Raw genomic sequence first — 13,071 nt, forward strand, 5'->3', positions numbered from 1 at the left:
TCCTTTTTGCCGTAGCACATATTCACTCTTTTGGGGGTATGAGGAAGAATGGGCACATAATTCTTTTTTCTGTGCTCTCATGTTTGAAAGGGTAGGAGACCTGTTGAAAGAGGACAGGATTCCTGCCCTTTTAAATAGTCTGAGTAGAAAAGGGGATTTCAGTAAAGGTACCTTGTTATGCAAGTTACACTTGCTGAAATCCTCTCGTCTGCACAAGTATTAAAGATACAGAAGGCACCTGGCCATCCTACTTAAAGAGTCTTTAAAGACTTTCAAAATTATTCTTGCTCATCCTCACAGAATAGTAACAGATCCTAGTTGTCACAAGCTATGTCCCGAAGTATAAGCATTTTACATAGGTTTTGCTACATTTTTGGCTGTTGTGATCAAGAATATTACTAGCTCATTGCTATATTTGTTTTGTTTATTTATTAAATTCCCATACTTCCCTTCAGCCGAGGATCATCTGGTGGTTTACAATATATTTTGACTGCCAACGCAAAAGAAAAGTTCTGATATGGAAATTTATCATTAATACAAATTTGTTTGGAGTCCCTTTTGCTATATGTGAGGCTTGTGTCTTTTTACCCTTGTAATTCCCTACTACACGACTAGATGGGAACTACTGCTTCAATTGCTATTTATTTAATCTATTATTTTCATTATGCCTTTGTATATGCACTCTCAGAGTTGGCAGCCTTGTTCAGCAAATAATCTTTTCTGTCTTTCATATCTTGTTTGCCAGTTGTGTTTACTCATCCATTTTTCTCTTTAGTTGTCAAGCAGCAACCACCCAAACTGCATCCTCTGTACCAAAAGCCATCTAAGGAAGCCCAGCAGATGGTCTAGCTGCTGTGAAACAAAGAGTTGCTTTCATTCTTAAATTTGTTTCCTCAGCTCTTTTCATTTGGTAACTCTGTAATAGAACATTTGACCTTTACAAAGATCAAAATGTAAATAATGTTCTTTTCATGTTGTTCTTTAGCAACCATTTAAAAAGTCAAATAACATTAAAGTCCTTTTTTACTTTTAAAATGTTATTGCTGCCAAGATCTCTCTCCCCCTCTGCCTTGGAGTCCTTCTGTGATTTATCACAATATGCATTAGACCTGAACAGGCTTGCCAGCATCAGGTGATCAGAAGTATAAAGCCCAACCCTCTGTGGTTTAACTTGGAAATAAGTCCCAGTGAAATCAATTAATCTAGGCTGTAGCCTTGCAGCAGAAGGCCCACTGGGTTCAGTGATGCTTATGTATAGGATTGCAACCTTTTTCAAGGGAAAAGGGAGTTAGGGGGCAACCCTATACATTCTTACCTTAAGCCTTCTTGAACTCAATGGGTCTTTCTGCTAGGTAAACAGGAATAGGACTGCACTGATGGAAGCAATAATATGCTTTTACTTTGTATTAAACTCAGAAGAAAACAGGTTCAGATTCAAGACCCATCAATAAAAACATGCATAGGATTGGACTAATTTACAAAAACAAACTTTGAAAAGGTTGTGGTTAAACTTACATAATGATAAAGTATGCACAGTATGTCACATTCAAAAAACCCAAATGATTTAATACATCTAGATTTTACTCTACAGCAAGTTGAAAACTTGCCATTGCATGAAATGTGAAAAGCCATTTCTTAGAACTTTATATTGTTTCCAAGAATATACTTATTACTGAAATACCAATAAGCATTTCTCAAACTACCTTATGGCTTCATTTTTGTGTTTTTTTTTTTTTGTATAATTATGGTATTGGTTTTCACTGTGAAACATCTACCTATTATGAAAATTGAACTAATGCTCAGAAAAAGTGTTGCCGATTTTAATTGAGCAACCACCCTGCTGTGAAAAACCTCGCCTGATTTCTTCAGATCATGTTGCTGTGAAAGGAATGGGAGCAGAGCAGCTTTTCAGAGCTCATTTTGCAAATCTAGCTCAGATAGCTAGATAAAGGTCTTGTGCTTCAATTCTGCTTGTGGTTTCCCAGCAGCTCCTGGCTGGCCACTATGAGAACAGGATGCTGGACTAGATGGGCCATTGGCTTCATTCAGCAGGCTCTTATGGAACTACATCCACAAAAGACTTTTTTAGCATGGAAGCATGCCTGGATCATGATCAATAATTCTGTTTTTCTTCCCAAGATATATATGTATGAGGCCCATCGATATTTCAGCTATGCTTCTACAGTGGAGTATGCATAGCTCAGTTCCTTGTAGCAGTTCTCTGAAACACATCAATGCACTTCAAATAAATGAAAATGGTAAGGAGAAATGTTTGTAGGATCCAAGCCAAGGTGTAGTGCAAATAGCAGAAGAGCATGGGCCATGAAAAAAACATTTTTACAAAGACTGCAGTAAAGTCAGTGTTTTTCTTATCTGCCTCGGGAATTTAAAACAAGCTGTACTGGATCAGACCAAAGGGCTATCTAGTTCAGCATCCTGTTCTCAGATGCCTATGGGATGCACACAAGCATGGCATGAGTGCAACAGCCCTCTCCCCACTCTCATGTTGCCCAGCAAATATAATTGTGGACAAAATGTTAAGTATAGAAAATTTAATCATCCTAGCTTATCTGGCTACAGTTCTGAATTTTTGTATATCATCATCCACTAAAGAATGACATTTTAAAACACTGGAGAAGGCACCTGGGAGACTGTTTGGATGATGATTAAAATGTATCTGCCATTGATAAGAAACAGCTATATGCATAAGATGATAGCTGTAGATGTATGAAGTCTGTGCTAATACTTAACTTCTGATTTACAATACAGGAAATGACTTTGGTATAATATACCCAGCCAAGTTATTGTATTTCATAATATTTTTCAGAGTGAATTTTAGTTTTGGGAATCCTGTTGACATCGTTCAAATTTGTTTACAGTTTGCCAACCTGCCGAATAATGCATTGGCTGCAACCGCTTTGTGTTATTTCAATTCAACATTATGTACAGCAAACATTTTCTTTGGCAGCGCCATCTTAGTCACCTCTGCTCCAAGACCATCTGCTTTGGAAGCAGAAATATGATCCTGCCTTGACAACAGCGAGACAGCTTCTGGCATCGAAACATCCTTCCTCTGCAATTGTTTTGACAGATTCCTGACTTCAGACAGTACATAATGCATGATGCCTACATTATTAGAGATTTCACTGGTGTAAAGACATTTCTGAAAACAGTGTATTTGATTTTTTTCTATGGTTCCATGTAGGCAATGGTAAAATGTCTACAACAGTCCTATAGAACTTGAGACCCCTCAAGGCAACCAGACCCCACTAGTGGGGACTACTAGTGATTGACAGTTCTTCTGCATTTGTAGTCCCAGACCTGCAACAGAAATAGCTTTACAGTACTGAGCCTTCGGTAAGTCACCATTCATAGCTCATAGATGATATATGGTTTCATAGAATCAAATACCGGTAATTGTAGAGTTGGAAGTAGTGGTGCAGCGTGGCAGGGTGGGCTCACAGGGGCAGTTGCCCTGGGCGCAAAATTGTTAGGGATACAAAATTTTAACATCTGATGCTGCCTCAATACAACTGCGCGCTTCTGTTGATGGGCTTTGTTGAAAACGGCCTTTCTCCTGGGCATGGTGGGCCAATTGGTGTCAAGGAAGGACAAAACATTTTTTATGTACGCTACCACAGCGGCAAGAATTCTTCTGGCAAAGTATTGGAAGACGCAGCAGCTACCCACTCTGGAAGAATGGCAAGCGAAGGTGATCGAGTATATGGGAATGGCAGAGATGACCGGCAGAATCCGTGACCAGGGGAGTGAGACGGTGGAAGAAGACTGGAAGAAATTTAAAAAATATCTTAAAGACTGTTGTAAGATTGATGATGGCTGAGATGTTATGGTCATAAGAAATAGAGAATTGCAGCTGTAAATCATAACTTTAAAGAATGTAAAATGAAAATGAGCGAATCAATTGAACGAAGGGTTGCTGAGAAAGGGTTAACATAAGGATGCAGAAAAAGGGAGGTATGGGGAAGTCCGGGAAATAAGGTGTATGAAAATAAGTCTAAGTAATTATACATGTTTATTTGTTTGTATGTTTTGTATTGTTTTGTTTTATTATTTGTTTTATTATATGTTTGGAAAATTAATAAAAATTATTATAAAAAAGAAAAAAAAAGAAAACGGCTTCTTCATGAGAACCAGGAAGTGACCTCTCCAGACAACGGAATGACTCTTCTTTTCTTATCTCTGTAACTGCAATCTCCTGGGTGATCAAATACCATTACACAGTTGAATGCACATGCATATTCCGTCAGTTTTATTGTCTTACTTTTTTTGTGAAACATTTTACAATCAAGCAGTATATAAAAGTTGAGAAATAATAATAAATATAATGCAAACATTATTAAATTTTTACTTACATTTCAAGCCTATTCCACCCCCAGTGTTCAGGATGGGCTAAAACATATAGAAATATATACATTAAGCTATTAAAAAGATGAAAAAATAGGCAATACAATATATCCACAATCTTTTTAGCTGTGGTCCATCAGTTGTGGAATCTTGTTACTTGGGAGGTGTTCATAGTCTTCTCATTGTTCTTTCTTCAACCTTAAGAACATTTTTTCCTGCCATGTATTGTAATGAAGATTGCACTGGTTTGGGGTAGGAGGCAATATATTAGTTCCTACTGTTTTTAACTATTGACTTGTTTTTAACAGTTTTAACTAGATTAAAGTTTTGAGAGAGTTCCTTTTAAAAGGTGGTTTTGTGTGTGTGTGAGTAAATAAAAGGTCACCTTGTAAGAGTAATCCCCCTTGGGATTCATGCTATCTTCAGGCAAGGGCTAGAGATAAGGGGGGGCGGGGTTTGCAGAGAATTCAGAGTAAGGTGAGAACCACTTGTCTGCTGGCTTCTGATACCTTCTGTATATACATAAAAGCTAATGGCCTGGAGGCACCACCATCTAAATTTCTCACCCAAAGTGAATATAGAGCTGGTGGAAGAAGTGGAGTTATAAAATGGAAAGCAGATAAGTATGAAATAACCCCCCACACCATGTCAGCTATTTCCCAGGACTGCCAAAAGTCAATCCCAATGGAAAGTGTTTTTTTTTTCCTGAATGCTGCTCGAGACTGCCCACCCTAGCTGAGATTAAGCATTGAATGGTTATATAAATCAAAACTAACCTTTCCCAATAGTGGCCACTCAAAGATAGTCCAGGAGCAAGATATTCTGAGCTGCCTTTACAAATGGAAAGGGGGCCAGAGTGTCCTCTCTGGAATGGGCATTTGTAGGAGGGGTTCGAAAATTTTGTGCTTTCAAACAGTTATATTCTATGTGTTTCACCATGGCTGCCTGGGTACTAGGTGTACCAGGCAGTTTACATAAAGAGATTGGCACAGTGCCCTTCCTGAAACAGACACTTGTATGGCTGTTGATTCTGGAGACATTTTCAGCTGCATATCATGAGTGCCAGCTAGATGTGTGATTTAGGTGACCAAAGGATCAGGATTGTTTGCGTAAATGGGATAATGGCACAGCGTCCAGTCTCAAACTGACAGAGGTGAGTTTAGGAGAGAATTTCTTGCAGTATACTAAAGGTAAAGGGACCCCTGACCATTAGGTCCAGTCATGACCAACTCTGGGGTTGTGGCGCTCATCTCGCTTTATTGGCCGAGGGAGCCGGCGTACAGCTTCCGGGTCATGTGGCCAGCATGACTAAGCCGCTTCTGGCGAACCAGAGCAGCGCATGGAAACGCCGTTTACCTTCCCGCCGGAGCGGTACCTATTTATCTACTTGCACTTTGACATGCTTTCGAACTGCTAGGTTGGCAGGAGCAGGGACCGAGCAACTTGAGCTCACCCCGTCGCGGGGATTCGAACTGCCGACCTTCTGATCGGCAAGTCCTAGGCTCTGTGGTTTAACCCACAGCACCACCCGCGTCCCTTGCAGTATATTATGGACACCAAATAGAAGAGTTATGTCTATGCTTTGGCAGACCTTGGCTGCTAAAATTGCAGGAATTCTGGGTTGCTTTACTAAACGGGGTGTGTATCAACAGAATCAAATTTTAAGCATGGGCAATTTGGGGAAAGAGTTGTTTTGCAAACAGAAATATAGGCACTTTGTATGCACTGTTTCTGTACTTTAGGAATACTGTTGTTGAACTTCATAAAAACCTAATTTTTTTATGTATTTCAACTTTTAACACTGCTGTTAAATGGTACATAGGCTGTATTTTACAGCTACAGCATGAGAGAAGATGACTTGTGCTACTAAAATGTTTGTAGTTTGTATTTTATACACAAACGGGTGGAATTGCAGAATTTGTTGCTAAGTGGATATTGAGGGTGTTTTTGTTTTTAACATTGTCTCATTTTTGTCTTTGTGAGATGTTAGTGTAGCTGAGCTCCCTGGTAGGATCAATTTACCTGCAGAAGTGAAAATAACATCTTGTTCAAATTGGGAATATCATTAAGAGCATTAAGATAATGGTCTTTTGAGTCCCCATCTTTGGAACATGTTAATTTATGTGCCTAGGGAAGGGAAGTAGTTGGGTGGAACAAGGAGCTATCATCTCTGTGAGTACGGGCAGATATGGTTTGGGGAGAAACTATTCAGATCTTGTAAAAAGGGGTTGACCTTAGTATTCTTCTAGCTACTGGAGTTTACCTTAGTAGTATGGCGCCCTGTGCAAGGCCAAAATGTAACACCTGCCCCCTGCCAAGGCATATAAGGGACCTGAAGGTCTTTGGGAAGGAGTCGTGAGGCTCTGGCAGGTCATAGAGCCCTGACACCTCCTTCCCAAAGTTGGTCAAGTGCTAACTAGGCTTTGGGTAGGAGGCAAGAAGACTCTAGGAGCCCTCACCAGTAACCAGTCACCCTGCCCTAAATCTGCCTCTGCTAGCTATTATAAAGCCATTGCCCAGTGTCAGCTGATCCCCAGCTCACAGAAATGGAGTAGCCATGTTAGTTACTCGTTCTCTGACAGTGTTATTGATAAATACCGGGTTAGTCCTGAAGAAAACATCAATAAAGGACCAGCCTGGTATAACGTGCAGAGACCTGGGTGATTTACTTTTGACCCAGCTTTGCACCCAAGGGTACTCAATCCAGCATCAGCACAGATTGGAGAGAGGGTGGGTGTCACCATCATTCATATATCTTTCACTGTCCTCATCAGGAAGCCGATCCCCTTTGTAACAGCATTTGAGGGCTTGTTCTTGGTGCTGATCCTGAAAAACGGACTAATGCAAAATATGGCAGCCAAAGTGCTATTGAGGAGCAGTCTGAACACAAATTCCCATTCCAAAATGATTACACTGGTTAACAATTATTTTTCTAGGCCCAATTCAAGGAGCTTACATTTCTGCTTAAAGTCATGAATGGCCAGGGACCCCCAAACCTTAAAAAAAACACCTCCTGACATACCAACTTGCCTAAGTCTTAAGCTGAATGGATAAGGCCCAGCTGGTGGTTCTTGTGCAGGGTGATTGCACAGCGCTGTGAAATGCATAGCAATAATTTCCTACAAGGGAAAGCGCAGAATCCATAAAATGGGAGGATAACATATGGAACGTATAAGGTGTATGCATCATTACAATTAGATGGAAATTATTTTTATGGCGAATGACCCCTAGACTTGTTGCATAACCCTACCCATTCTTGAATCCTGATAATTTATTGGGCTTTAGATTAGACCTGAAGATGGAACGAAATGGTGAAAATGACCTTTTACCAGCTGTGTCTAAAATGCCGTTTTAATGAGGGGCCTAATCTAAAATCCATTTTAATCAATTACTTTTCATAGTAAGAACGTCTGTTTGTTCCACTGCCAACACTTTAAGAGACAAAAATATTAAGCTAATAAAAGTTGCATGTTAAAAAAGAAAGGTGAAACAGAGAAGCATCCGGGGTGAAGGTTTGAGATGAAAAGTGTTGCATCCCTGACATTTAAAGTGCAATTCTGTACTCATTTACCCTGGATCTATGCCCCACTGAACTCAGTGGGATGAACTGTACATGCCTATTCATTTTTACTCAGCATGGCCAGCCCAAATCTTTTTGGCATCTGAGATGAACCACAGAATGGTGCCCCCCCCCAGACCAGGAAAGAAGGGGTTTGAGTGAAGATCTACATCAGGAACCAAGGTGGAAAATCAAATCAACCCCACCAGTCAGTTGAAAGGGGAATCAAAGGCCGTCATGGGGCAGGGAGGGAGAAGGGTCCCACTCTGAACCATGCCAGGTGGGTGCAGATATACCAGGGGGCTTCAGAGGGCAGCCCCTGCCATTCCCTCCCGGGTCTGCTGCTCCCGTGGAACCTGCCACTCGAGGCGGGCGGTCGCCTCACTTTGCCTCATGCTGGCCCTGCTACTCAGAAGCAAGTCCTACGGAAATCAGCGGGGCTTACTCCCCAGTAAGCAGGGCGAGAACTGCAGCTTTACTGCCAGTATGTTCTGAGTTCGTGCGCTGTTCGGCCTCCCGCCGCCCTCCACCTCCGACCGTTAGGATCCAACTGTCCTTGAGGGGGGCGCGTGGCGGATTTTCTACTTCGTCGGTGCTTTCAGCGCCTACTGCCACGTGACTTCACGCGGCGGCGGCGGCGCAAAACTTCGTTCGCCACACCGGACCCTCCTGAAAGTCGTTATTTCTCAGAGCGTGGAAGCGCGCGCGAACGGACCGTTGCAGCCGTTGAGCTCTGGGAGGCGACCGCGAGTTCCCTGTGAGGGAGCGCAGCGAGCGAGGGAGAAAGAGATACTTTTACCTTTCCCTCTCTCTCTCCCTCCTCCCCCCTTTTACCCACCATGCTCCGAGTCCGGACTCTCAGCCTCTGCCGTCGCCGCCGTTTGGGCTCCGCTCGCCGCCGCCGCCTCGCTCCGCGTGCCTTTCTTTCGACGGAGATGAGCGAGGCAAAGCCCGGAGGGAAGAGAAGCTGACGGCCTTCCCGCTTTTCCCGCGCGACCACCATGAGGGAAGAGAAAGAAGCCTCCCCCTCCTGCTCCCCCCTCGCTCCTCACAGGCATAACAACAAACTTGCCAGCCCGCCTCCTCCTACCCCGGCCGGCGCGGAGCCCAGCATGAGGAACGGCTACGTGAAGGGCCACGCCACCCCGCTGCCGCAGAGCCCGCCGCTCGGCTCTGTCTTGCTGCTCCGGGCCGCTTGCCCTCGGGGCTCCCTCTCCGTGGGGCTGGGCGCCCTGGCTGCCGCTTCGGCGGCGCTGCTGCTCTCGTGTTGGCTCGCCTGGAGCGAGGGCGAGAGGAAGGCGGCGGCGGCGGCTCCGGGGTCGCTGCTGGCGGGGCTGGGCCAGTGCCTCAGCCCGCTCTTCACCCTCGCCTGTGCTTTCTTCTTCCTCACCTGCTACCTGGCCCGGGACAAGCCCGGCGGCCCCCGGTGGCTCCTGGCGCTGCCGCTGTGCTGCCAAGCGGGGGACTTGGCGGCGCTGCTCTTCCCCTGCCGAGAGGAGGCGGCTGAGCAGGGTGCCCCCGACCCCCCGACGGCCCAACTACAGGTGCTGGCGGGCCGGCTGCTGGCCACGCTGAGCACCGTGGCCGGACTGGCCCTCGCGCAGCGCAGCCTCGGGCACCGCAGGAGGCTCTTGCTGCTGGCTTTCTCCGCCCTCGTGTGGCTGCTGTCGCTCTCCAGCCTGGGCTCTCTGGCCCCGGCCCTTAGGCCCCTGCTGTCCGGCGCCGTCGGAGTGGCGGGGTGCCTGTTGGCGCTGCTGGGCGGACGGCGCTGCGCCTTCGCCTCCTGCTGCTGCTGCTCGCCCGGGCGGGAGCCCCAGCCGCACCACCAGCCGCCGCCGCCGCCGCCGCACGACCACCGCCAGTCTCCTTACCCCAAGTCGCCGAGCGGCGCAGCAGAGGAAAAAGTGCCCGTGATCCGACCCCGGAGGAGATCCAGCTGCGTGTCTTTGGGGGAGACGTCCACCAGTTACTATGGGAGCTGCAAAATGTTCAGGAGACCCTCGTTGCCTTGCATTTCCAGAGAACAGGTAAGCCTTCCTCCGGCAGGGAGGTGAAGGGAAACTTTTCTCTAACAGAAAACTTTGGCCTCACCAGGGACGCTGGAGAAAGAAGATCGCAGTTTGTTTGCTAGGCGCTCAGGCCACTATTTTGATGCTTTAGGTTTATCTTAAATCCGGGGTGAAACTGAACATTCCGATTTGGTCTGTACTTAGAACTCCAGTCTCCTGGTATAAACTTCCAGAGAGGGAGCTGCGGAAGGAAAAACAACAAGAGTCCTGTATGCCCTGATATTATTGGCTTTTGAGGTGCTACTTGACTATTTGTTGTGCTTCCTGATATTCTACCCCTTTTGAAAACTTGCATGCTCCATGCTCAGTTACATGGGAACATAAAATGAAACCTTATTAGGACTTTGTAACAGGACAGCAAAAATGGTGAAGTGATGTATTTTGGGTCAGTAACTTCTACAGAAAGAAAGACTTTTCAGTTGCAAAGTTAGTATGAATTTCCAAACTGAATTTCCACACAACCATGGAGCTTTTGGAATTAGCCAGGTAGTGCCATGGAGAAGGATGGGGGAAAGTGTGAACATGCAAACAGAATTCTTTTGCCAATGAAGAGGATGTTTGTTCAGAGTTTTTCATGCAGCATTGCTTATCGTTTGATCCACTGAAATCCAGCAAACTGGGCAAGCTTCACTTACTAAAAAAACAAAGGAGCATTTTAACAGAATTTGAGAGGCAACCTGTTATGCTTTGATAACATAGAGGACTAATAACGGTTTCATATGGTGCCAAGAAACAAGGCTGAGGAAAGAATACTGTGAATCCTGTATCAACATTAGAGAATAGGGTTTCAGTATGTTAAGCTAGTAGCATTTGTTGTATGAAAAGCTGAAATTCAGCTCAGAAGTGAGACAAAGCATTTACTGGCTGTACTGTCATAGGAAACAACTGGCATATGTAGTGTGTATGTGTGATTGAATCAAGCCATCTTTGTCAGCAGGAATTGTGCTTGAAGGGATTTTTAGTGGGCACATTTTTTTCTATTCTTCTGTAATTTACCTTGTGCATAATACATTATCTTGCGTCAGCAAAGTGAATACCCCAAATAGAAATAGTCAGATGCTGGAAAAACTTTAGAGTTGACAGCTAGTATGGGATTTCCTCCTAACTGGAAAAATTGACTATCACACAAAAAATTGGCCAGTAACAAATTAAGAAAGCATCCGAGGAGTTTCTATTGAACTGGCTCCACCTTATGTTGCATCAAGAAACTTATTATCAATGTGTATCCTAAGGCTGCAATTCTATGCACAAATACAGTAGTGGAAGCCCTACTGAAATCAGTAGGACTGGTTTCTGAGTAAACATATACAATATATGGTTGGGCTGTCTAGTTCTCAGACACCAAGCTTTTCTATACTGAGGTTTTGTGTGAAGTGAAAAAGCATATGGATATGCTGGAACTTAGAAACGTACTGTATGGCTGCTTAGTTTGTTTTATTGTAATGTGATTGTATTTTTTGATTAAAATCTTAAGCTCTGTGTGTCTCCAGCAAGCTGTTCTTGAACACAGTCTAAGATTTACTGCTTAGTTTTCTAAAACTTTTTGTTTATATTTACTATGATAAAGGAAATTTACATTGCATTTTTATTTTAAATAAAGTAGAAATTAACTGAAAGTATCATCTTTGTTATAGAGCATAGGATTATTAGTAGGCCTTCAGAAATAGTTTTGTAGTCAGATGTTTGAAGTAGCCTACTAATAAATATAGTAAATAATGTAATGTATACAGTATAAATAATAGTAAATGCCATTTGTATATAGGGCTTTTTTAGCGTAAAACATTGCAAATAGAGGAACATGAATATTTTAATTTCCGCACCTTTTTCTTTAGCTTTTTTCTTTAAACATTAAAAAGCCAATTCATATTGCTCAAAAGGAGTTAATAGGTGTTGTATATCAGTTAGTAACTCTTAATGTAGCCCATTACCTTAGTATTCAGATCATGGCCTTATTATGCCAGAAGTTTGTACTAAACTAATTTTATGTAGTTTTTTAAAGTACACTCCCTTCTTTCTGCAGGGAGATTCAAGCAAGTTTTAAAAATCCATTTAATAATACAGTATATTATATACATATGATCGATCTTAATGGTGCAAATATCTCTTCCTAGCTTTCTAGCCGAGACCATATAACACCGGTCCTGAGAGACCTGCATTGGCTCCGAGTACGTTTCTGAGCATAATTTAAAGTGTTGGTGCTGACCTTTAAAGCCCTAAACGGCCTCGGTCCTGTATACCACTCCCATCATTCAGCCCGGACACTGAGATCCAGCCCTGAGGGCCTTCTGTTTGTTCCCTCACTGCAAGAAGTGAGGTTACAGGGAATCAGGCATAGGGCCTTCTCAGTAGTGGTGCCTGCCCTGTGGAATGCCTTCTCATCAGATGTCAAAGGAAATAAGCAACTATCTTACTTTTAAAAGAAATCTGAAGGCAGCCCTGTTTAGGGAAGTTTTTAATGTTTAATGCTGTATTGTGTTTTTAATATTTGGTTGGAAGCCACCTAGAGTGGCTGGGGAAACCCAGCCAGATGGGCGGGGTATAAATAATAAATTATTATTATTATACTTTTTAAAGCAGTACACTGTGTGTTTAATCCTGTACGTACCTGCACAGAATAAATCACATTAAGTTCATTGGGGCTTACTGTCAAATAAATGGGCAAGGAGCTGCTGTCTAAGAGTTAATTTATTTGAGCATTTAAAGAATTTGTTTCATACGTATAGCACTTGAATTTTCACTTTCAGAAAACACAAAACAAATCAAATTCTTTCATTGAGGGAGTGTGGTGGAAATGCAAGAAAGTCAGTCTGTTCCTCAGTACAATTTTAGATCTAGAAACTTACTTTAAAATTGCACAATTGGTACATTATTATGGTGTAATTCTGTGGTGCCAGTTCCAAAGCACAGATCAAACAAGATGGAAACAAACGCATATTATATACACGAATTTGGGCACGAATGTGCCCATTAAATTATTTGTAAGTTTCTTGAACACTGGAAGTTTGCACTAAAAAGTATTTGTTTGCTGTATTAGACTACAGTGGAACCTTGGTTCTCATTCGACTCCCAAAACCGTTC

General features: G+C 43.2%; 2 protein-coding genes across 2 annotated transcripts in view; one reads left to right on the forward strand and one right to left on the reverse strand.

Annotated features, from left to right (window-relative positions):
• The window catches only part of PSMA1 (proteasome 20S subunit alpha 1), a 376,247-nt gene that overhangs the window by 11,953 nt on the left and 351,223 nt on the right, over positions 1–13,071 (reverse strand). The window lies entirely within an intron of this gene.
• Positions 4,163–13,071, forward strand: part of PDE3B (phosphodiesterase 3B) — a 72,035-nt gene continuing 63,126 nt past the window's right edge. The window contains exons 1-3 of the mRNA XM_083477004.1: positions 4,163–4,988; positions 5,087–5,544; positions 5,909–9,951. Of these exons, the coding sequence (XP_083333130.1) occupies positions 8,926–9,951 (1,026 nt within the window). The 5' untranslated portion in view covers positions 4,163–4,988; positions 5,087–5,544; positions 5,909–8,925. The remainder of the gene's footprint in view (positions 4,989–5,086; positions 5,545–5,908; positions 9,952–13,071) is intronic.

Source organism: Podarcis liolepis (assembly GCF_965112155.1).
Source record: "Podarcis liolepis genome assembly, chromosome: 1".
In the NCBI taxonomy this organism is placed as follows: domain Eukaryota; kingdom Metazoa; phylum Chordata; class Lepidosauria; order Squamata; family Lacertidae; genus Podarcis; species Podarcis liolepis.